Source organism: Melanaphis sacchari, unplaced genomic scaffold, assembly GCF_002803265.2.
Source record: "Melanaphis sacchari strain LSU unplaced genomic scaffold, SCAv2.0 Contig54_pilon_pilon, whole genome shotgun sequence".
In the NCBI taxonomy this organism is placed as follows: Eukaryota; Metazoa; Arthropoda; class Insecta; order Hemiptera; family Aphididae; genus Melanaphis; species Melanaphis sacchari.
In genome coordinates, this window is record NW_020271380.1 from 2,481,636 (window position 1) to 2,507,578 (window position 25,943).

Here is a 25,943-nt window from a genome sequence, read left to right on the forward strand (position 1 = left end):
AAAAAAAAAAAAGTTAACAGTATAGAATTTCATTAATATTTTAAATGAATTATAAAAAATTAAATCGATCTACCGTAATACTATTAGTAAAATAAATTGTTTAGAGAAATATTAATGTCACGATGAAGTATATTTAATATTATAGGTAGGCAATAACAAATTACTTTTTTATAGTTCATTTAATAGATTTTATACTCTCCCTTATATTTTATAGTATAAAGTCTGTTTTGCTTAAAATTGTTTTTCGTCAGGCATTGTCCAAGGGGGCGGGAGAAGGAAAGGCTTTAGCCCTTCTTATTTGGAATTCTATATATTATATTATTACTTATATAATAAATTATGAATATATAAATAAAATTAATATTGTTATTATATCTTATCTAAAATCTATTATGTGCTAAAATTTCAGTCGTAATTTTTCTGAAAGAAAATTAGTTCTTTTCCTCATTTGAGATTTCTAGATCCTGTTTTTTCTTGTGTAACAATTAATCATAGATATAATAATATATTTATACGTTTATGTAATCATAGAATAATGTGATAATATTACCATAGAGATATCAATAAAACTATTATGTGTTATCACACACGCGGTTATCTACATGGATTATAGACGCCACGACAGATATTATTTCTATATAGTATGTATATTATGATTATAATCACTTGTTATCAGTCTACGGGAAGAACTGGAATCGTCGTAATAACAACGACCAAGGTAGCTAGTGAGGTACAATATTTTGTTTGAATGATATTCACATGATAGTGTGCAATGCTCGCGAAAAAAAAAGCAATTATAAAAAAACCATACTACAGTCTACATACCTATTTTGATAAAACAAAATAATATTTGTATCTCGTAGGTAGTTGCTGCTGCAGTGCTGCTGCTACTGCCTGTTATTATTATTATTATTGTTAATTGTTGTTGCCGTTGTTCGATAAGTTGTTGGTATCTATTAACCATTAACCTATCTCTTATAATTAATTAATATTATGTATTTATGTCCATCTGGCTGTGCCGACTTGCTCCGCCACTGTTTCGTGCCCGTTCGCACTGATTCATTATAACCTTAACATATTAGTACGTATAATATTCCTGTAATGCGTCTGGTTAGCAGAAAACGTTAGTTCGACTTACCAATCAACAAACACACATACAATATGAGCAGCAACAAGGACAACAGGACGTTTGAAAAGCTGAAACAATTTTTCCGCATTAACCGAGGAGGTCCGAACTTGGGTGAGTTGCCATTCAAAATATGTGTGTCAACTATTGTTGTATTATCATATTTAAACTTTTCAGGAGCTCTGCGCGTAAAAGATGACTACACATTGACCGAGGATCAGGGACTTAAGATTTCTTCAGAGTCATCAATACATACTAGGATTAAAGCTATCGAAGAACTCGCTGAGATAGCTAAATCTCATCGTCTTGAAGAGGTAATATTTATACATATTCCTATACCATTAGATTATTAGATTGCTTTCAAGAGTTGATCAAATCAAATGATTTCTGATAAAATTGATTATATCTGTTATGAGTATTTAACTTAATTAGAGCACTGGAGTTTCTATAGTACTTACTTATTTTATATTAATTATATTATTTACTCTATTAGTCATTTATACGAGAAAGACCTTAAAATTGTTATGCTTGTTTTATTTTAGCTGTTTGATATATAGTAGATGTGTTCTTTCAAAAGAAATTAACTATTAATCAATTTTATAACTAAGAATTTAATTAATTCAAGTTTGATAATAATTATAAATGCTTTTAATTACTTATGGTCTACCCAAGTTACCATTATTATGTTGTGATAGTAATTAATTTAAGTTATATTATTTAGCTTTCAGATAAAATACAAAGATACAATTTTGGAGTAGATAATATTATATTGGATATTTTTATTCTTTATTTTTATTGTGTATATATATATTGTGTACTGTGCAGGATAGGGTCTGATTTATTTCCCGTTAGATTTTTATATATTTAGGAAATACATCATTATCCAACTTATGGTCAAATCTGGGCAAGTTAGTCATTTTTTTCAACTTGTTAAAGTTAAGTTACTTTAATATAAAAACTAAGTTAGAATAGAAGTTGGTTTCTGAAATTTACAAAAATTTTTACTTAGTTAGACGTTAGTTTTTTTTATAAAAAATATAAATTTATAAAATCAGTTTTTTCAAATTTAATATATTACATAAATTAGTTATAAAGTAGATAGGTAACAAACTTAAACAATTGGAGATAAATTTAAAATTAAATTCAACAACTAATATTGATCAAATTTTCAAGTAGGTAAGAAATACTAGTGTAATGAATTGATAAGAAATAATGACAAAAAAAATGTTAGTCATAAAATTGAAAAATGAAAATATCTTAGAATACTCAATAATAATAATATTATAATACATTATAATCTGAAAAAAAACTAGTTACTTATTAGTTTTAATAAGTTGAACTGGATTATTTTACACATAAAATTCAAAATTCAACTAGCTAAGTTACTAAGTTAATATGCATTAAAACTAACTATTAGTGGTCAGTTTTGCTTATGTTACTGTATAATTTATTTATGTATAATTATAATTTAAATTTAGTTATAATGAAATTTATTATTAATGATTTCAAGTATCTGATTATAGAATTATAATTATAAATATTGTTTTATAGAATGCTGTTGCAAGTTTATGGCTCAGAGTACATGATTTATTTAGTCACCATGTTCCTAAAGAGCAACGCCATTTGGTGTTTAATCTTATTAGATCCATTATTCTTGGTCAATTTGGAAATCTTGGAATGTTACGAAAACATTTTTTTAATTTTATTAAAAGCCATACTATTGCTGAAGATATATCATACAGGTTAAATATAGTTGTAATAATTTGTATGTAAGAATTCACGTTACACAATTTTTAATATTTTATTTATTATAATTAGAAGTCGGATTTTAGCTAATAATAAATTTATTTAAGTTTTAACTTTTTATAAACCTGGTAAATCTTGATAAATAATGATGTGAAAGTACTTACTAAAAATGTGTAAAGTATAAACGTGTTAGTTTGAAGATATGATTAAGAGAAAAACCCAATGTATAACAGATTTAAAAAAAATTTATAATAACAAACGATGGACAATTTTAAAATTATTGCTTATACTTTATAACATTCTAAAATTGACACATTTATATTTTTTTATAGCATATGAACGTCTTTACAAACAAAATTGAAATCCGACTTCTAATTATAATTCATTATAAATAACTTAATTTTGAATTTAATTATAGGTTAGAACTATTAGAATGCCTTACTGATCATGGCCGTGATATTGTCTATTTAGAAGAAGAAATATGCCCTTGGTTAACTAATTGGGGTGCATCTGAATTAGCTCCTGCTGGTTTTACACTACAATGGCTTGAAATATCTATTAATGTCATAAAATTTAATGCCACCTATTTAGATGATGAAGTTATCAATACTGTTGTTCAGTATGTACATATTGTATTTATATAAATAATTATGATTTAAATTTGCTATAAAATTTGATTTATGTTTTAATGTATATTTTTTATTTTCAAATAGGAGTTCATTTTATGTATGCTGTTATAGTAAAGATGAAAAAGTTGTTTTAGAAAGCTTACGACTTTTGGATACAATTATATGTTATAATCATTTGCCTCCCCAATCTTTACCTATATTTATTGCCACATTATGTCATACTGCAAATTCTAAGACATATTGTGCACAATGCTGGAAAGTAAACAAAAAATGCTTGATGAGTCTATTTTTGTATATACAAATATATATTTTATGTTTAGACTATGCGGAAGCTTTTAGGAACACATATGGGATATTCAGCAATTTATTTAATTTGTCGATTACTCCACCAAGAAGTTTCTCAACATAATGCTGGACTTGTGCGAGGTGGATTGTTCTATATTAATATGGCCTTATGGAGTAACAATCAAATTACATCATTTAAAATTTCTCTTCTTTCAGTTTTGCCTTCAATTTATAATGTATGAGAAAAATTTGTCATTTATAAATTAGTTTATTATATAAAAATAATTTTCATAGGCATTATCGTGTGACCATCCAACAGTTGTATTGGAAGTTGTTTTGGGAATGGAATCATTGATAACAAAACTTGGACCTACTATTCAAAGTACTATTTGGGAAAAAGTTTTAAAAATATTAAAAAAAATTGCTGAATATGTCAGTAAGTAATTTAAATTAAAAATAATTCATGTGAATTAATTACATGTCATTCTTGTTTTATTTAAAATTGAATTGTTTGAGTAATTAAATAATTATTTTATTAGATAGAAATGGTGCCAATTCAGTGCTAATGATTGCAGACCATCTTAATGAAACATTAACAAAAGTTGAGTCACTTATAGACAGTGATCTGTATAGTGGTAGTCTTGATGACATTTATGATGTCATTGAAACGTTTTCAATTTATAGACCTGTAAGATATATTCTTTTTTAAGCTTGTATACATTATTAATCTACATTTTAATTCAGGAATCATCAGTTAATAAATTAATGGCCTATAGAAAGGAATTCCTTGTTCCAACTGAATACCAATGGATTGATAATTTAAAAATGTTTTTAAATCATTTTTATACTAAAGAAAACAGAACTCCAATCAGAATGCAGGCTGTGAATCGGACTATGAAAGAAGTTTACCAACAAAATAAGTTAGTGTTATTGTTGTGCGATTGATTATTTTCATTTAATCAATTTACTTTATCTAACAGATGTTTGTTAACTAAATTTTCTATAGAGTGAGAACAGCCCAAAGATTTTAAAATAAATAAATATTGCACTTAAAAAGACACTTCCCACTTGTAATTTGTAGTATAAAAATTCCGTGTTAATACTAAAATTTATGAGATTAATATTATCTTTGTTAAGTGTGGCAATTTTTTGCAAAGATTTATTTTGAAAACAAAAAAATTAAGGAAAAAACAGGATTTTTACATAAAACCAGTATTTATAAATTATTGAAGTTTTCATCAAATGTTTAAATTAGTATCCAATATGCATGGTAGAATTTTCTAAATATTTTGACTTTTTGAGGTATTTATAGAAATTTGAAATTTTAATTATTTATAGTTTTTTTTCTATAAATGTCAATAAAAAAGTTTTCACCGTGTCAAAAACATTGAAATTTTAATCAAAGATTCTTCATAAGTTGTTATTAATAAATTAAAAAACATTAAAAAATACATAGTTGCAGTATTTTTTTTTTTTATAAATGTTTAAAGTTAGCATTTTGATAAAATTGATATGAATCATTAGATATTTTGTAAATTATTATAATTATTATTTTTAAATTTTTTTTATTATAAATACAGTTTTAATTTATCTACTTCCTTAGGGCTTAGAGTATATGTTGGAGGTAGGGAGTAATGACATTTTTACACAGATAATATACAATTTTGGTAATTCTTGTATCATTAAGTACATTAATTATTTAATTACATGTTTTTTTTAAAACAAAAAAAATAAAGATAAAGTTTATATTCTAATAAGAAAGCAAATTTCAACATAAATAAAGTACTAATAAATTAAAATAATACAATTTTTAAACAATCAAATGTGTATGATAACAATTCAACGATTTGCAATAAAGATATAATATTAAGACACATTATTATTCAATTCTAGAAATATATATTTTTATATTAAGCCTTTCTTTTTATTAATTGTTTTATATGCTATAATATTTCTTTTAAAATCAAAAGGCATAGAATTATAATAAGTCAGTTTAAAATAATCTACTAATGCCTAACCAAAAGATTTATTACCTTGTATAATTAACTGAAAAATCATGTTTTCTAAATTCTCTTTTATAACTATTACCCTTGCATAAATGATCTATTTTAAGTTGTTTGATTATGAACATAATTGTTATTTTTTTATGTAAGTGTCTTACTGGTAAAACACCTAATTCTAATTCTTTATAATTTTCAATTGTTGATCCTTGTAATGAAAACTTATTTCAACAAATTCTAACAATATTTGTTAAATCAATTTAAAATATTACTTAAGTTGATTTTTTTCTTAAAAAAGATATGAGTCTGGCTTTAATAATTTTTTCAAATATTTTAGAATAATAAAATTACTTAACATGGAAATTGGCCTGTAGTTATTTATATTTGTTAGTTTTCCAGTTTTAAATATAGGTTTAATATCCACAATTTTTAATTATCATGGAAAATGCACTGCTTTAATACTTAAATTATAGACATATGAAAACTAGAGGATCCATTATATTTTTGTTTGTGTGTTTTAAGATTTTAATGGTTACTCAATATAAACACACTGTTGTGTTTTACAAATATTATTATATTAATAATATTAAGTATATTTGAATGTTTAGTTGCTTTAGTAAGAATATTATTAAGAGGAATGATTTAAGTTCATGTTTTTCAAATTTTGGTGATTTATTTGTTATATATTTAGTGATATTAATGAAGAAATAATGTTGTTAGACGTTTATAAAAATTTTCCTTTTTATGTCTAAGGTTTGAAAATTTAATACATCATATGATTTCTCATAAGTTTTTTTAATTATGATAAAAATTAAACTTCAGTTTTTCCCTTCTGGGAAAACATAATTCAAATGGAATTCAAAATAAAAAATAAAAATGAAAATACTTAAATTATTTACAAATTTATAACTTGTCTTTAACTACACGATGTATAATATAAATTAGTAATATACTATATAATATAATGTTACCCTTATTTATCACCTAATTATTATTTTAACAATTTTATAGTGCATTGTATGATGGCGAACTAATGCAAGTTATCCTAGACGTTTTTGGTAGGATTGCTGATGACAATGATCTAAATATTCGAAAAGAAGTTTGTCAATTCATTATTGATATTTGTAACGACTGTGACAGTGTTTATCACATTGATCTATTACAAATCCTTGGAACAGTAAGTATTTTATAATTAATTATTAGTTATTACTATGTATTAAAATAATTGATTCTTAGTTGATTAATTGTGTATAAAAATATAATAGTTACATATCAATGTCTAATATAATTATTAATTATTACTAATACTCTTTCGATTTTGTTAAAAAATTATTTTATTTTGGGTTACTATATTTTATTTGACTTAAATTGGGAAAAATATTTTGTTACAATTCCTGTTAATGTTCCAATAAAAATTATGTGTTGTATCAAATATGTTAAAATTTTTAATGGCCCTAAAATATTTATTGTATTTGGTGATAAATATATGTATATACTAATTTTTTGATACATTTTTTTAGGTGTTATTTAGAATGAATAAATTTAATGCTGGAGTTGTTTTACTTGAAAATGATGTTGCTGATATAAAAATAACTGTTGAGGGTCTGTCAAAATTGTTTTCTAAGTTTTTATACAAACATCCAACAAATTCTGCTGATATTATTCTCAATTTACTTGTTGCTCACTTAAGATACCATTATGAACGGCCATTGATATTGGAACATATATGTTCAATACGATTAGTGGTAAGACTTATAAAATAATAATATGTAAATTATATTAATTGTTGTGTCTATATTATATAGGTTTTATGTATTAGTATTAATAATTATTTAATTTTAAATATAATATCCAGTTGGTTATTCAATAGTTTTAGATTTATTTACTATTTATATTTACAGATTTTTGAATTATTATTCAAACTCCGAGCAGATTCTAGATACAAGTTGGGAATGCAAGGAATCAATGAATATTCACCATTCATGTATGTGGATTACAAGGGTTTTGGAGTGCCACCTAGTTCAAATTTTTCAATAGAAGACACAAAGTCAAAGGAAAACGTTTTGGTGCAGTTTAACTATATGTGTCTTGCTGCTGCATGCAAAGTAGTGATTACGGCGTTGAAAGAAGAGCTCGGTAAAATATGAAAACAATTTGGAATGGAGTTTAGGAATCTAATGGCATTTGGTGTGAAGCAATTTAACTGTAGATAATTTGCGTCATGTGTTTTCAGGATGTGAGTATGTGTCTGTGAGTATGCAGGTATGTGTTGACTGACCAAAATATGTATGGTGTGGACTATAAAACGTATTGTATTTGTGTGTGAAGTTCAAGAAATAAACCATAACTCCTATTAAATATGTCAAAAAACATACGTTATATGGCTAATTTTTTTTTTTTTTTTAGATTGGAGAGTATTGAACACAATTTTGAAAGAAGTACCTCAGATTCTTAAGAATAAAGCGTTGGTGTTGTCTGGGAATAGGGAATTTGATCCAGCATATGAATTGGCTTCAACCTTATGTCAATTGGTGCGTTTATATTTACTTTAGTAAATGGTAAATATTTTTTTAGCATACTTTTATATATTATGTTTGTATCAGGTAAGCGATAAAACCGTTGCCAGAACTTTTAAGAATACACCTCTGAAATGGTTAAAAACTGACTTTCAAATTGCTGTTTATCCAGCATTAGCTGCTTTTGTTTCATATCATAATAGTTTGGATCCATCTCTTCAACAACAACTTGTTAAATGTTTACAATCAGGTATATTTGATTACTTAGAAATAAATATTAATACTATAATATAAAATATATATAAATATCCATGATGTCTTATGAGAATGTATTTACATAAGAATTTAGAGTTATAGTTTCAATTATCTCCATTAAAAAATAATTTACAATTTTTTTTTTTTTTTGAAATGACTATTATAACTATCTTTTTTTTATTAAAATAACTATAAAACTGATAATAATATTATTTAATTAAATAAAACATTTTAACTTATTTTATTTTACGAATAATGTGATGTTTAATTAATTTATTATTAATTATTATAAATTATAAATTATTTAAAAAAACAATTTTTTTTTATTATTCAGGATTAATTAATCGATGTATATGTCCTGTAGTAATGGCATTAACTACTTGTATATTAGAAATGAGAGATATAATGGTAAAATTATTACCTGAAGTTTTGTTGAATATGTCAAAACTTTCAGCTACCACACAGACTGCTGTGCCAATTTTAGAATTTCTATCTAGTGAGTAAAATTATTCATTGACATTTAAGCTATTTATTTAATATAATATGATTTTTTTGTACTTTTTCAGTGTTAAGCCGTCTTCCAAAAGTGTTTTCCAATTTTGTAGCAGATCAATATATGGCTGTATTTGCAATTACGTTGCCTTATACCAATCCATTTAAATACAATCATTATACTGTTTCATTGGCACATCGAGTGATTGCTATTTGGTTCCTGAAATGTCGAACATCATTTCGAAGGAATTTTGTAGAATTTATCCATAAAGTAATTTAAACTATTAACTATACTTTAAATAAAATACATTTATATTAAAAGAGATTATTATTATTATTTGTATATTGAATGTATTTTAGGGTTTAAAACAAAATGTATTGGTACCATTTGAAGGTCGCACTATTCCAAGGAATAATATTGCTAATGAAGATTCATCTAGTAGAAAACGAAGTTCTAGTTTAACAGACCAAGTAATTTATTATTAATGTTTAGTAAAATAGTAACAATAGTAGTGTAATATAACTAATATACATTTTTAGGGGAGTCGAAAACATGATAGAACAATAGGTATGAGTCGAAGTCCAATGAATGATTTGAAACCACCAATAGACAATATGCTTTTAACATTTCATAAAGAGTTAACTGAAACGTGTATGGATTTATTAGCTAGATATGCTTTTGCTACTTGTTCCGCTATACCTAAAAGGTAAATGATCTAAAAAAATATTATATTTTTTATTGAAATAGATCTTAAGTTAATTAAATAATATATATTTATATTTTATTATTTTATGTCAATATTATTTTGTTTTTAGACATCCCACTGCAGATTTTATATTAGATGGAGGTCAGACTGCTACTTGGTTGATAGGCATTAAACTTGTAACTATTACAACAAGTGGATGCACTCAAAAACCAATTCAAAATGGTTTATGTGGTAAATGTTATCATTCTTGTCGTTTAAATACTGATCAGGCCAGAATGTCTCCTAAACCAGACGAAAAGTCAAAACTTTCAGTATCTCGTAGTCAAAGCAGTGAAGCTAGTGATCAACTTGATGTAAACACATCTGTCAAAGGAGTTTCATCACCATCGTGTTTATCCACAGCTACTAATTCCCCTGGAGAAGAAACAAAAAAATTTCCTCATATTGAGTCAAGCGAACCATTTGACATGTCCCGAAAAAATAGTTTTTCTAGCTCAGACCGACTTGATAAAAAACAAAGTTGTTCTTGTTGGTGTCAATCATGGGCTGAAGTATGTGTTCGGTGTCCAACAGGTAAATATAATATTATAATCTGTCTCATATTTTTTGACTATAATTTGTTTTATTACAGGAGTAATGTCTTGGATGATAAGAGTGCAAAATGATAGAAATTTTCAGGACATGAATTCTGATTCGTCCATGTTTGATGTCTCAACATTATTTCACCCTAGTCTTGGTTTAAAAGTATCTAACGGAGAAATAGATAAAATACGTCAATACTTAGATGGAGAAGTAAACTTTTTTTATATTTATTGCCTAAATGATTTGTTTAATTAAATATATTTTCTAGAAACGTATTTTGGAACAATATATGGCTAATGATGATATTATCAAAATGGAAGCAAATGAAAGGTTGAATAGAGTACCATCTGAACCAGTTTGCATTCCTGGATCCCCTCTAAAACTTATTCCTTCACGACAGAACTCTCAGGAGAGTTGTGAAATTGAAGACGAATATTATGATGGTAATAATTATTAATGCCTTGTAATTAATTAGTATAAATATTAAGTATCATAAAAAAAAAGATACTTTATTGTATATTAACATTTTTCATTAAAAATGAATGAAAATCTACAGTGACATATTACTTAATGTATTTTTGTTATCAATATAACAATTTCTTTTCCTTTATTAATTTAAATTTATCTAAATATTTATAAATATTAAATATTCAATATTAGTTATATAAACAGAATGTTAAATTATTATATATTATTAAAACATTCAAATTAAAAATATATATTTAATAAGTCATTTAATATAATAGGATCTTATCTTTAATACCAAATTTTATAATTTATGTACACCTAAATTTATTGTTGTATATTTCCTCTTATTGTTTATTTTTATTTCATAATTAGTTGAAGATTTTGAAAGTGGAGAAAATCGCTCTAGGAATCCAGTTCGTAGATCAGTTTCCAGTCCTGAAATGAGTTCTGGATGGAAAAATCCTTTTATGAAAGAATTGCATGATTTTAAAGATGATTGTATGGATAAAGAAGATAATAGTAAACGTTTAGAATTGTTTAATGCTCCTATTGATTCGAAAAAGATAAAACAGAATTTTACCAAGGAACTACGTTATGGTTCTAAGTAATAGTCTCAAATGACATCTTATTTTTCTTATTTTATTTTAATACTATTTATTTTAGAGCAAATTGTGAAGCAATTCCTGAAGAAATTTGTGGTACTGGTTCCACACCACCATCAAATACTTGTCAGTTAAAAAATTTGACGCTTAATTTAATCACAGATTCAACAGAAAAAAAGATTGACTTTGTAACAAATGCTAAAAAAAATGATGAAAAAGAAAGACCAAAATTGCAATTGAAAACTAACAAATTAAATTCCTTTAATGACAGTGACTCATCTGCTGAAAGTGTTGATATCAAACAAAATACAGAATTTCCATTAGTCAGTCATCAAGAAGAAAAAAGTAGATCTTTAGCATCAACACCATCTTATCTTACTAAAAAACCACCTCTATCACCACCAATTAATTATGAATCTCAGTCATTAGAAAAAAATGTAAGATCCTAATTAGTTTCTATTGTATTAGTGAATTGATGTAATCTTATTTGTATGTTTTAAATATTTGACTACATTCAAGGCTCAGTATTGTAATGAAATAAATATGATTTAACTGTTTATGAAAATGATACAGATCCACCTCTTATGTTTCGAAATCGTGTACACACATTAGCTGTAATGAATGCTATTAAGAAGCCAACAGTAATATCTTCAAATCATAATTCACTTTTTATAGGTAATAGGGCAAATCAATCAAAAGAGCCTGTGCGGTCAGGAATTAATCCGAGGTAATTATTTTTGTAATTATCTTAAGGCTAGTCATATTATACTAAATATTTATGATTACATTTTTTCTTTTAGCTTTGTTTTTCTTCAGCTATACCATTCTTCTCATTTTACTTTTATTGATAATGATGCAAAACCAATTTTATTACCATTGTCTCAGACCATGATAGAAAAAGCTGTAAAAAATTTGGATCGAATACCTCCATATGAAGTGCATAAGGTTTGTATTAATTATTTTAACTTAAATATCGTTTTAGTTAACTTTATCTGTTATTTAGATTGGAGTTATTTATGTTGGGTTGGGACAAGCTAACTCTGAAGTAGATATACTGCGAAATCGACATGGGTCTTTGAGGTATACTGAATTTTTGAAATGCTTGGGTACCCTTATAAAACTATCTGATACAGATTCACACAGCGTATTTCTGGGTGGATTAGAAACTGATGGCAATGATGGAAAATTTACCTATATATGGCAAGATGACATTATGCAAGTTAGTGAAATACAAAATTTATTTTTTACTAATTGATAGATTTTATATATTTTTCCCATTATTTTCAAGTTGTATTAATTTTTTATTTTTATTTTAGGTAATATTTCATGTAGCTACTTTAATGCCAACTACTGAATCCGATGTTAAATGTAATAATAAAAAGAAAAATATTGGAAATGATTTTGTTACAATTGTTTACAATGAGAGTGGACAAGAGTATGATATCCAAACTGTAAAAGTAATTATACATTTTGTTCTATCTAAATTTACTCATTTTTTATATAATACCATAAAATATTTTTATTATTTATAGGGACAGTTTAATTATGGCTGTGTGATAGTAAAACCTTTAGAGCATGGTGTAAATCAGATAACTGTGAAAGTGAGGAAAGAGTTGCGTGAGCATGTTGGTCATCAAGAACCAAAAATTGTCTCTGATCAAAATGCTGCAATGTTGGCTAGACAGTTAGCTATTCACACAGATGTATGTTTTATTTTCTGATATCATATCTTTAGTGCTAGTATTAGAAAACCTTTAAAAAATTCTTTGACTTGGTTATGAATTTGAGTATTTGGAAGACAATGCTTGTTTTTAAATTTTATTTTCTATTTTTATAAATCTACTTACCCATAAAAACTTAATTATCAGTTAGCCTAATAAATTGCTGATATTTTTGACCATGGGATGTATATTTATAAGCAGCCCATAATTACTTTTTTATTAAAACACTTATACTAAAAATTTAATTTTTGAAGCTGAACGAAACATTGGAAAATTATTTTTTTCGCTGTTGTAGTAATTACAAATATTGTTTTTAGTGATATTTTTATTAATTATTCTTATAAATTTTAAGATAATTGTGTATAATACAGAATTTTCTAAAAATCCATTCTTAAAATTATATCAAAATTAGTAGATTATATATCTGTTTAAATAAATATATTTGATTATTTTTATAAACTTTTTCTTTCTGCTTTCAATCGCTCAATCTATCACAATATGTATTATTAATTGCCCAGTAAATTGTTTTAATGAGTTATTTGGATGAATGCATCGCATTTGGTTAATTTAAAAGTTATATTATTTTAGTTGTTTATAAAATGTGATTTTACAAAAAAAAAAAAGATAAAATTAAATGTTTGCCTTAAAATAAAGGTAATTAACATGAGCTGCTTATTATCTGATTTACTAAAGGGGCAATTCGTCTCTGTCGAATAATGACTTTGAGTTAAAACTGAATTTTTTTTTTTTTTTGTTTAGTTAGCATCACAGATATTGAGCAGTCTGAGCAAGGAAAACAGTGGGCCGTATGCCAGTAATTGGTTGGAACGGCTCAGAACAATCAAAAGAATACAGAGCAAGTTGATGAAAGTGGACAGTAACGGTCAGCCAATTAGTGGTGAACCAACATCAGTAGCTCGTGGACAAGGGATACAGGTGGGACAAGGAACTGCGGCTGCAGGTGGCAGTCGTGTAAAGATGCAAATGTGCGATTTCACAGAATACACATAAACAGAAGTAGATTGATCTAATTACAACTGCAGAAAAATTATATTTACAGCATCTTTAAGGGACTTCTATATACACACTTACACACACACATTAGTGATCTCATTTTGGGGTGCGCATTGGAAAAAAAAATTTGTAATCGTGTTTATTATTGTTTTTGCAATATAGTTATAACATGTTACAAAAAAAAAAAATATTATCTTCTATCTAAATGTGAATTCATTGTGAATTTTTTTTTTTGCTTTTTTTAATGTTAATACACAAGATTATTGTAAAGTTTTTCTATAGAATTCTATATTTTCCTTGTATTATGCAGTTTCATTAGACAGTTATAAATGCAAGTTTTTAGATTCCTTATCTAAACTACAAAAAAAAAAAAAAAATACAAGCTTTACTTGCAATTTATTTTATTTATAATTATTAGGTACTATAAATTCTTACAAATTTTATACCTAATTTAATAAAATATGTGATAATAAATACTCAATTCTTATTTTCATAAATGAAAATATTAAAAAATTTAAATTCAGAGCGAAGTATTGATTTTACTATGTGTTTTTTTTGTTTAAATATTTAGTATAAAATTTCTCATAAGTTATTCATACTACTACTACTTCTACTACAAAAAAAAATTTATTAAAAATACATCGTCACAACTTTTTTTTGTTAACATTTAAAAAATTTTTTTTCAAAATTTGCAAATTATTTTGTGGTTGAAAATTCATCAACATTTTAATTTTAACATTGAAGATTAAAAAATGTAATGCAAGAATTCTCATAATTTTTTTACTGGGAATTAAAAAGTACTTTGGATTTAAATCAAACAATTTTCCATGAGAATGAAGTGTGAATTTTGATGACACTAGATATTTTAATATATTGATTTATTCATGTATGTGATCCGGCCTCCTTGCAATTTTAATTTCCTGTTAATAATTAGTGCTTGATACTTGTGAATTCCTGACTAGGTTTTTATAATTCCTGCTGTATCTGTATATTATCTATATTTATTCTTGCTGAGATTTAATACCATAGTATTATATTATAAAAATACAGACAAGGATATGTATAAACATAATTATACTTCATCATAACTTGTAAAATGTAATGATTTAAAAATTTAAATTCATTAATGTGTTGAGACAATTTTTTACCGTATTGTTGGCTACATAGGTATTTCAAATTGTCGAATTAAATTATAAGGGAATACACTTTAATTTATGGTTAAAAATAGATATAGGTATTCAGTACTTTGGTAATTTATTACAAACGACCTCGAAAATAAACTGATTTAAAAAGAGTGGGTATGTAATTTGTTATTCACGAATATCCCGGGGGTGTCATTCAACTTTTTATAGGGTAATCCGTACGTTGCTTTCGGTCATTTTTAAAAATTATAACTCGTATTAATCAGAGACGGGAGTCGGGACGTATGTTGTGGACTTTAAAATTCTCAATTAGGATGTACCTACGAAAGAAATACTACGTTTTGACGAAAACTGGATATTCTTGCGCTTCCTTGCACCGTTCCCCGACTAAATATTCTTAACTCTTACCACATTCGATCCGATGACGTCGATTAGTAGAGCTCAGTCTGGCGTCTGCATGCAAAAAACAGTACCATTCATTAGTGAGACAGACCTTACAAGACAGACCACTTGCTCCCCCACTAGAATTTTAAATTTGTTACCTAATTGTAATAATTTATTGTAATAATGACAAAACATAATAATGTTCTATAAATAAAATGTATAAAAAAATCTTCATTTATTTTTTAAATTAACCCCCCCCCCCCCCTGAAAAATGTATGGGGACGTTCATGATAGGTAATGTTATTATTTATCTTTACATTTTATTAATAATAATAGTAAAAATACGATAATGTAATAAAATTTGTTACATCAATAAACAGCAGTAGAGCACTTTTTAACATTTCATGCCAATGAAATTACACAAACCAATGGTAGGGTATATTGTAGTCTACACATTTTTGGATAGGCAGGTGTCATAAATTCATAATACTTAATAATAGGTACCTACTACCTTCCTACGTACCTCGTAAGTAATAGTTGTATGATAATATTATAATGCAATTGTGCGTTTGCATTATAAACCATTAGGTATATTATAAAATATGTTTTGACAAAAATAATGTAAATGGCAGACTCGTTTGCATGGGTAATTTATAGAAACGTCGAAACGAGACCTTATTTTTATCGCGGTACCTGTGACCGCGGGTAAAATATTTAATGTATATTTAATGTTCACCCGTTCACCGAGTTCTCATCATAATAATATTATGTATGTAATATTATTATTATTTTTACGGTTACCTCCTATATGGCTATATTTACCAGCTATACCTTGTTTGCATAAATACATGGAAAAGAGATAAATTGATAAATAGCTTCCCGAAAAATTACATTAACCACTACGGCGTACGTACCTATTAAACTGATATGGTATAGATTAAAGCGTAAGAAATCCATGGCTAAAAACGTGACATTATTATTTTACGTAGATAATGTTTTTTTTTTTTTTCATAAAATCGGCGAAGTCTGTTACTACGGATTTTTTCTGTTTGCGTTGTAAACGGATTGATTTTACAAAATATTCAAAGTGACAGTTGTGGAAAAAAAATATTCAACCAATACATAATACAGAACATTATGTTTTCGAGGAATAAGCTTGTTGTACTCAAACGTGCATATATAATCACTTTATGATTAATTTATTTTCTCGAAGTTTGTTTAATTCGTAGGTACATGGTCGTTTTTTATTAGGTTCCCAATTAGAAGAGTATAAACGTAAATCATTAGTTGGACATTGGGTGTTGGTAAAAGAATCGTGTGAAGACTTACAAAAAGAAAAAGAAAAATCTTCGAAACAGGTATTCGCACTTATTCGATTATACTTATTCTTTATTATCATATTGATAATTTTACGAGTATATTACAAAACGTGAAGTTTGTTCTTTTTCGGAATCATTTTTTAGACCTCAGATATCCACTTAAAGCGAGTTTCACAGGCTTCTATTTTTTGTATAAATCATGAAAAAATAAAATATTATCAATTTATTCGAACCAATCCTAGTTTAAAATATTTTCATTTCCATAATTTTTTTTGAATATTTTAAAATTGGTATCAGAGTTTATCTATGGTCGAAAAAATTTTACATGAGTTTTTTCATTAGAAACTGATGAGCACAGTAATTGTAAATATTGTATTAGTGTAATGCAGGTAAATAATATAAAATTATGGCGTAATGAGAACTGTTGGTTACGTATTGTCTACTCTACTGCAAAATGAAACTTTATTACAGTGTCTCTCATTTGTAACATGACAATGTCATAGGCTTGAACACAGATAATAAAGTAATGGATGGATCATCCGACCTTATCTATTACACATTTACACGGGGATTAATTGCGATTGCTTTTCGGGTACATTTTCATTGTGTCTATTGTTAAGGTTTAACCATAAAAACTGCAGCGCCGTGTTGTCTGTCCATACCTTGACCATGCGGTAATGAGGCTGCCTACTATTATCCTTATCTCCCGAAAAAAGACGCAACCCTGTCAAGGACTTATAAAAAGAGGTATTCCGTCCATTGTTTTTATCTATATGGGTTTAAATTAAAAATATAAAATTCTGCAAACACTTAATATTTTGATGTATAATAAGATTATTAAGATTTAATACATAGTATTGTGTCGTTATTACTTATTAGTATTATTTGAAAAAAATCACTGAACTTATATTCCATTATCTAACTTTTATCCGTATATCTTAAGATCGGCGTGTTCGTTAATATTTTCTCTGCATTTGGTATAATATATAATTTATACGTAAATACTATCCAACATTGTTTACAAAGGCTTATTAAGATCATGCAATGGTTATTTGGTAGGAATTTGAGTGTATCTCGTCATTATTAGTCGGCCATTGTAATAGATATATTATATTTTTTTTATTAAAGTAAATTCTGCAGTGGTATCAATTAGGTTCATTAAACGAAATTTATATATTTAAATATTTAAAAATATTACTTATCCATGGACAAATAGTTTTCATTTGCTATATGCCATTAGGTGCATCATTAATCATTTACTAAATCTTCATTAGATTACGTCTTAATATCTATTCCGCCAGCGATTCTGCCTGATATTTGTGCATATTGATTTCGCCGGTTATCGATTCCGTTTGGTATTTATCTATATTAATTCTGCTGAAAAATTTGTTTATGTTGGTTATATAAAGTATATTTTTTAATTAACAGTACAGGTTACAGTAAATAAAAATATTTCAAAAAAAATATTATTGTCATTTGTGTAAATTTAAGCATTACACATTTTGCTATTATTTAAGTAAATAATTTACAAATATTCAGTGGATTGATAACTAGTGGAATTAATATATAAAAAAGTTCAGCGCAGTCGATAGTCAGTGGAATCAATATGTAAAAAATGTGTAAAAAGGTCATTTCGGTGCAATCGATAAACGCCCAATATTTTGTTTAATTTAAATGGAATCTGTTTTTACTCTAATTTGATGATTTTTGTACATAACTGAACGAGTTTTATCATATAAATAATTTACTAATTACTACAACACAAAATTATTCTAAGATGAATTAAAATGTAATGCGTTTTGCCCCATATTATGGTTTTTGATGCTTGGTGGAGTCAATTATTTTTAATTCATTCTATACATATTTTTAGTGTTATATTTTGCGACCAATTGCTTGCAATTTAATTTGCTTTAACTGTTAATATTTAAAAAATAATTGAAAATTTTATTTTAGTTACTATTTTAAACTTTTTAACATACGTTAAAATTGTATTATTTTCTTAAAATTATAGGTTTTTTTGAAGATTATAAACTTTGATTTATCAGGGCTATGTATATATTTTGATGTTTTATTAACATTAAATACTGTGTTTAAAATTACATGTTTCATCATTGATTAAAAAAAACAAATTAAAGTTCTACGACTCTGTGATCTAGGTTTCAGTTGAATTTTATAAAGTTATGTGTTATGTAGTTTAGTTAGTTTGTTGCTAGTACATACATAATACATGAAACACGTTATGGGAAACTAAAATACATTTTAAAGATCAGTCGTAGAGATTTCTTAGTGAAGAATCTGTGAAAAATATATGAATTTGTTTTACTTTACCACGCCTAACTGTCATCTTTGGGAAGAGATGAGTTACGATTTTGTATCAGAAGTGATGAGGCTCGTCATGGTGATGATAACATCAGTAAAATAGTTTTTGCGTAGTGGCTCAGGAACGCGTACTAATAAAATGGTAGGTATCTAGTAAAAATTTAAACGCGAATTTTCAAGTAATTAAAAATATTATTTTGGTTTTTAAAAAACTATTTAAAACAGTAAGGTAAATCCAGACTAATTTTTATTTCGGTTAGGATTAATCGTAAAACTTTCCGTCTTTTAGAAAATTACCACGGTGTCATAATTAATGGACCATAATAAAGGATTTACAAATACAGAGTAATGACATCTTGAAATTATAATTACACTGCTCACGCTCCAGTTAAAGATGCGTAGCATCAAACTTCTAGCGAAAAGTTAAGGGGAAAGGTATACTATAATTTTTATAGCACGGTCTATGACATAAACTTTTTATGTGTGTCGTGGTGGGAGGGGTGGTGTAGCGAAAGGGCGATGATCTAAATTGATCGATAGTCATGTGGCGGGAAAAGGATGTAGCTGTGTGTGGTTTTTGAGTTGCGAGGGGTAGGTAGCAATATATTGCGAAGATGTGAAACGCGTATATAAACAATTTTTCTTCTGGTCCAGGGTCGCAGATGCAGTAGTTCTAGCACAAGATTCACGGTCGGGAACGTGACGGTCAGGTCGGGCTCGGCAGAAGGTTTCCTGGACATATCGGGTGGCGGATACTTGCACGCGGAAGGCGAACGTTTTGATGGTGGCTTGTTCGACCGGGTGAACATCGTGATCGCGGATGACAATCTATTGCGACTGGAGTCGTTTTACACGTTCACGTCCATTCAGCGGCTGAGCTTGCGACGCAACCGTTTGAAGTCCGTCAGACCGTACGTGATGTGTAACCCACTGCACGTGAGCAATGCGCACGACAATAATTTATAATATCGGCTATAGTAGAGTTATAACATTTGTAATTTTAGATCGTCGTTCAGTTCCATATAGTACCACTTCCTTCTTACCACTTAAAATATTTCACATTTTTGTTTTCTCGGATATTTTTCACGATAATAATTGTATACAATTTTAAACAGCCACTATACTAAAATGCTAACAAAATTTATTTTAATCGAAAAAACAAACACACGTTAATATATATTATTATCTATAAGAGGTGGTTTATTATTATAATATTTGGTTTAATCGAAAATTTTCTTTTGACAAGTTTCAATAACCTATCCATTATTTATTCTTCATGTATTTATTATAGTCTACGTGTCCATATTGTAATATCGTAGACCACTAAGTATGAAGTCTATAATATAGACCTTATGCTCCTTATCATACTGTTATTGCGTTATTTTATAAAGCGTTTCTATCTTTAGTAAATATGCGCTTTTGGATAGAGAGACTATGTTTCTTACTCACATGAAATCTTCAAAATTATAATGAAATTAACATTTAAACAAGTTTGAAAAAAAATGTAATAGTGTTGCGGTTAATAATGGTATCACTATCAACTGTGTTTTCCAACAGAATTATATACAATGCCGAATCCATAAGTGTGATAACAATGATATTGCTATGAAGTATTATATTATGCGTTTTCAATGCTCCACTCAGATATAAATAATAATTAAATATCAATTATTATCCATTTAATCGTTCTTATCAAATATAGTGTTCCGTAATGCGTATGGCTTTATATTATTATTTATTAAAAATATAACAGTAGGTACCTATCGTTAAAACGAAATTTTGAATTTTTAATAGTTGGTCCTAATTTTACTGATTTAATTATTATCGATTTTGTTTTCTAAATTATTATAGACAAACATTTTGTGGTAATATTTCCAACATGATGAGGAATTTTTCAAGGGGATTTGAATAACTATTTGCGCTTATTAAGCTATAAATTATATGATGATTTATGATTAAACATGTTAAAAGCTATAGCCTATATTATATTATTATCATCGAGTGCGTTTATATTGAACTTCAATCGATGCGGAGAGATAGCTCTTACAGTATATGTGACGTTTAAATTTTTTTTATATTTATTTTGTTAGAGATGTGAATTAGCCTAATAAGTTATGTTAAGCGTCTAATCTACTATTTTATTATTGAAGGGTAACGATTTAATAGTTTATATCTTATGACTGTATTGAATGTATCAATGTTTCTAAGATTATAAAATCAGTTTTAGTACATTTTTATGTTCATAAAAACCTCTAATAGTTATTTTATACAGAACTAATTTACATAAATAATTTGAAAGTTAGATATTAATTTCTATTAAATATTCAATATAATGACGTAAGTTTCAAAGTTTAGACAGGAGATAGATGAGATAAATGAGTTATAAATAGTTCAAGTGCTTTTAGTAGACAGCACGAAGATGAAAATTGTGAGCAACTATATGCACATTATATTAATTATATGCATGGTAGACTAATTTTTAGATGCTTAAAAAGATACCTGAAATGTCTTGAATTGGAATTTTTAAATAATTAGTTACACAATATATTATCTAAATTATAAAAACAGCAGTAAAAACTATTTAAATATATAGTTAGTTACCTATAATTTTGTACCTATAATAAATATTGCATAGCAGTAATTTTTTTTATACACAATATATAAAGTACTCAAATTTTAACGTTGTACAAAAATAGTCTTATTTGGTGACTATGAGTATATCGTGCAAGTTTAGTTGGAGACGTTTGTTAGCTATTAATTTTTTGTCACTTCCATCTAATATTGGTTTATCAAGTGTGATCGATGAAGTGCTAATGGTTATTAACATTACATGAAAGATTTTTTTTTACGTTATGTTAGTTGATATATTTAAAAAAATAAATAAAATTGTTTGACATATTATAATTTGATCACTTTATTATTTTAATATCGATATTTATAATTATTGTAATATTTCGATATCAATTATCTGAATAATAATAATAATTTATCTATTTAAATAAAACGAGAAGTCTAACTTGTAATAATAAATAATTAAAAAAAAAAAAAATTAAAAAAATTAAAAAAAAAATTTAATTAAATACATAATATTAATAAAAAAAAAGAAAACAGTAGAAAATAATATGCAATAAAGTTAACAAACAATATAATGGTAAGATTATACGAGTAGAAAACAATATTATATATCTGAAGTTTAGGTGAGACGCTTAGTTATCATAGTTAATGAATCAGAGAAGAAATAGAAATCGGAATAATTATTGTACAAGGGCATAGCTCTAGATAGAAGTGAGCTTTTTACGAAATTAGAATTATGAGATGGGATAATAAATAAAATATGTTATTACCATTTACCACAATGTATTTTTTTTTGAACGAATTGCATCAAATCTTGTCATTTTGTGTTAGCTAACACTAGGTTTTGATAATGATGTGATGCAGTATTTAAATTGTTTTAAAATCAGATATATTTGAACGAAATTTTACATCTTTACATGCTAATAATATTTAAATTTTCTTCAGTATTGATGGTGATTTGGCAGAAACATTAATTCGTTTGGACGTTTCAGAAAACCAACTGAATCCAGACGATATATACCACTTGTCCATATCAAAACTAGAACAACTTTATATGTTGAAAAATAATCTGACGGTTATCCCCGAGAGTATTACAAATTTTCATTGCTTTTTGTCGCTTAAACTACTAGATTTGAGCGACAATTACCTGTCATGTCCCAGGACGTTTTATATAATGTCGACACTGCACAATTTGCAAGTATTGAACATGAGAAGCAATCGAATATCATTTATACCTTATTTGATAATGAAACAGGTGAGGTATTCAATACATTACTACTACTATTATTATTATTATTATTATTATTTATTATTATAAATATATCGCATTCTGCTAGGCATTAAACAATTTAGATTATTAAATTTTCCAAAACAATATTGTTATTCTTATTATCTAATCAACAAGCATATTATCTATATCATTTTTTCTTTTATTATTATTTAAAAGTAAAAATTAATAATATAATATAAAGAAATACTGATATTTCTTTAACAATTATGACACTTCCATGAGCCATGGGAGTAATAAGGAGTTGATATTCTAAATTTTGTGTTATGTATTATGACGATGTTCAGACGAAGCATTAACTCTGTAGTGTTTGCTGTGTTTCATTTGCATAATACTACAGATACAATGAGGATGAAATATATTTGTAATACTAGTCTAGTATGCTTTGTTTGTTGAATGTACATTTAATATAAATTGTACATTTACAAACAAATATTTGTGAAAAATGGCTTTTTATATACAGGGTTTTGATTTAAATATTGTAAAATAAAACTATTAAACATTGATTTTAAAATTAGTTTACATTTTCTTTTGCCTGTAGCAATAATAATAATAATAATTTATTTTAAAAATCAATCGAATATACATTTTGATAATTAGGAAAGTTAAATGTAGATAAGATTAAAAATTATGACGAAAAATTGGGAATGACTCATTGATGATAGTTTTTAATTTTTTTATACGAATAACATTATCGTGATGAAGTATTATCTATTTATGTCAAACGTATAAAAATGAGAAATTAAGGCTTTGTTAAATTTTATTAAATTTTTTGTTCAACTATTTTATATCTGTTAAATTATATGAGTATGATAAAAATTTAAATGATTGAAACGTTAACTCTATACGTTTACTCTATATTTACCGCTACGTGTTTTGAATTTTTAAAGGAATCTGATTGTATAAATGGTAAAAATCAACCAGAAGCTCACCAGAATAACGAGGATATGGAAAACGATGCAAATGAAGATACAAAAAGTAATAAAATATTTATTTATACTTTTTTATTCTTATTAAAAATTATTTATTATGTTAATTACAAACCAATATTTTTCAGAGATTGCATATCATGTATATCACATTCCATTTGTCAGTCTAAGTACAATAGATTTGTCAAACAATTTGATAGCTCACAATTCTTCAGTACTGCCGTTAATTTGTTGGCCATCATTAAAGAATGTTATATTAACAGCAAATACCATTAGTTTGAATAAAAATTCAATAGAATTCAAAAAATTGTTATCCACTTTACGTGTGTTCAATATTAAAACGAAACGATAGTGAGAAGATTATAAAAAAAAAAATCACCATGAATTTAGACGTTTTTAACAATTTCATCTTAAACCTGGTCACAAAATAATGATTTTACTGATTATTAAAATAAATGTCCATGAATTTATAAAATATTACTTTTATTTCTTTATGTTTTTATTTTTTAGATTTTTTTTCAATTTCCTTAAAGAATTCTCGAGCATCTGCAAAGTTTGTGTTACTACTGCTACTTCTACTCTCAGATGTTTGAATTTTCGGAATATATGACGTAGAGTTAGATTTACTAGATGACTTCTTATGTTTAAATTTAAATTTAATTTTTGAGTCCAGTAAGGTAAGTGCTTCTTCGAGAGAAGACGCACACAATATTGCGTTAAGGTCGGATTCATTGACTGTGTATAATTTGTCATTAATAATATTTTTGTTTTCGCAGTCAATCTTATCTTTATTTATTATAGAAATTGTTTCAGTTTGTTCCAATTGTACAAAGGTTTTTTCGTAATAACCTTCATTAGAAGTTTTCATTCGTTGTATAGACATTTCTAATTTTTGAATGCCATACGATTTTTCTTGTAAATTATTTTCATTTTCAAAACAATGAATTTTTATTTTTTGTTCATTTGAAGGTGTTTCATCAAATGCAACCGAATAATTATCTAATGTGACAGTCTCATCATCGTTAACTTCTTTAGTCTCTATTTGGTCTTCTACAGGTGCAGTTAAAGTGTCAACTGTTAATAAATTTCCAATTACAGTTACACCACTTAACACTTTTTGATTTTTAATATCTATTGATACATTAACGTTTTCTATCGAGGTTTCAGGACATGACATTATTTCAGCTTTGGTCATTTCTTCCATTTCTGCTGTTTCTTGTTCACAAGAAATGGGCATTTCGTTTATTAATGTATTTTCACCATTTTCCAATGTTACTTCCTTCTGTTCCAAAGCAGTAGTTGATATATCCGCCAAGCATGTTTTATTCTCTATGATAATGTTTTCTATAGGTCTATCTGTTTCTTTTTCGCTTTCAGGAGTAATTTCATTATCATTTTTAATATCTATTGATACATTAACGTTTTCTATCGAGGTTTCAGGACATGATATTATTTCAGTTTTGATTATTTCTTCTATTTCTTGTGTTTCTTGTAGTGACAAAATTGGCGTTTTAGTTTTTGTAGTGTTTATTACTGTTTCCAATGTTACTTCCTTTTGTTCCAAAGCAGTAGTTGATATATCCGCCAAGCATGTTTTATTCTCTATGATAATGTTTTCTATAGGTCTATCTGTTTCTTTTTCGCTTTTAGGAGTAATTTCATTATCATTTTTAATATCTATTGATACATTAACGTTTTCTATCGAGGTTTCAGAACATGATATTATTTCAGTTTTGATTATTTCTTCTACTTCTTGTGTTTCCTGTAGGGACAATATTGGCGTTTTAGTTTTTGTAGTGTTTATTTCTGTTTCCAATGTTACTTCCTTTTGTTCCAAAGCAGTAG

General features: G+C 26.4%; 3 protein-coding genes across 4 annotated transcripts in view; 2 read left to right on the forward strand and 1 right to left on the reverse strand.

Moving 5' to 3' along the window:
* The first annotated feature begins 801 nt into the window (after positions 1-801).
* Positions 802-14,331, forward strand: LOC112599636 (tuberin). Of its 2 annotated transcripts, XM_025346620.1 has the most exons (29): positions 808-1,240; positions 1,304-1,440; positions 2,678-2,895; positions 3,291-3,491; positions 3,586-3,760; positions 3,822-4,022; positions 4,081-4,222; positions 4,326-4,474; positions 4,531-4,706; positions 6,798-6,963; positions 7,307-7,531; positions 7,688-7,922; positions 8,193-8,317; positions 8,390-8,552; positions 8,892-9,053; positions 9,124-9,320; positions 9,410-9,520; positions 9,590-9,756; positions 9,866-10,329; positions 10,388-10,548; positions 10,607-10,781; positions 11,179-11,410; positions 11,470-11,843; positions 11,967-12,135; positions 12,209-12,353; positions 12,412-12,627; positions 12,725-12,865; positions 12,941-13,111; positions 13,889-14,331. In XM_025346620.1, exons 1-29 carry the CDS (start codon positions 1,162-1,164, stop codon positions 14,138-14,140), a joined length of 5,529 nt encoding a protein of 1,842 aa, XP_025202405.1. In that variant the 5' UTR covers positions 808-1,161; the 3' UTR covers positions 14,141-14,331. The 2 variants fall into 2 exon arrangements, with proteins under 2 accessions (XP_025202404.1, XP_025202405.1); XM_025346619.1 differs by lacking the exons at positions 12,209-12,353; positions 12,412-12,627; positions 12,725-12,865; positions 12,941-13,111; positions 13,889-14,331 and having other exon boundaries at positions 802-1,240; positions 11,470-11,844; positions 11,967-12,050.
* A 2,475-nt stretch (positions 14,332-16,806) lies between these two features.
* Positions 16,807-24,450, forward strand: LOC112599762. Its single transcript, XM_025346819.1, has 6 exons — positions 16,807-16,840; positions 16,921-17,027; positions 19,962-20,218; positions 22,827-23,136; positions 24,060-24,147; positions 24,227-24,450. The coding sequence occupies exons 1-6, from the start codon at positions 16,807-16,809 to the stop codon at positions 24,448-24,450; spliced, it is 1,020 nt and encodes a 339-aa protein (XP_025202604.1).
* A 58-nt stretch (positions 24,451-24,508) lies between these two features.
* LOC112599793 (protein PFF0380w-like) overlaps positions 24,509-25,943 on the reverse strand; it is a 19,329-nt gene continuing 17,894 nt past the window's right edge. Inside the window, exons 6-7 of the mRNA XM_025346856.1 lie at positions 25,087-25,860; positions 24,509-24,514 (exon numbers count right to left, since the gene is read on the reverse strand). Of these exons, the coding sequence (XP_025202641.1) occupies positions 24,509-24,514; positions 25,087-25,860 (780 nt within the window). The remainder of the gene's footprint in view (positions 24,515-25,086; positions 25,861-25,943) is intronic.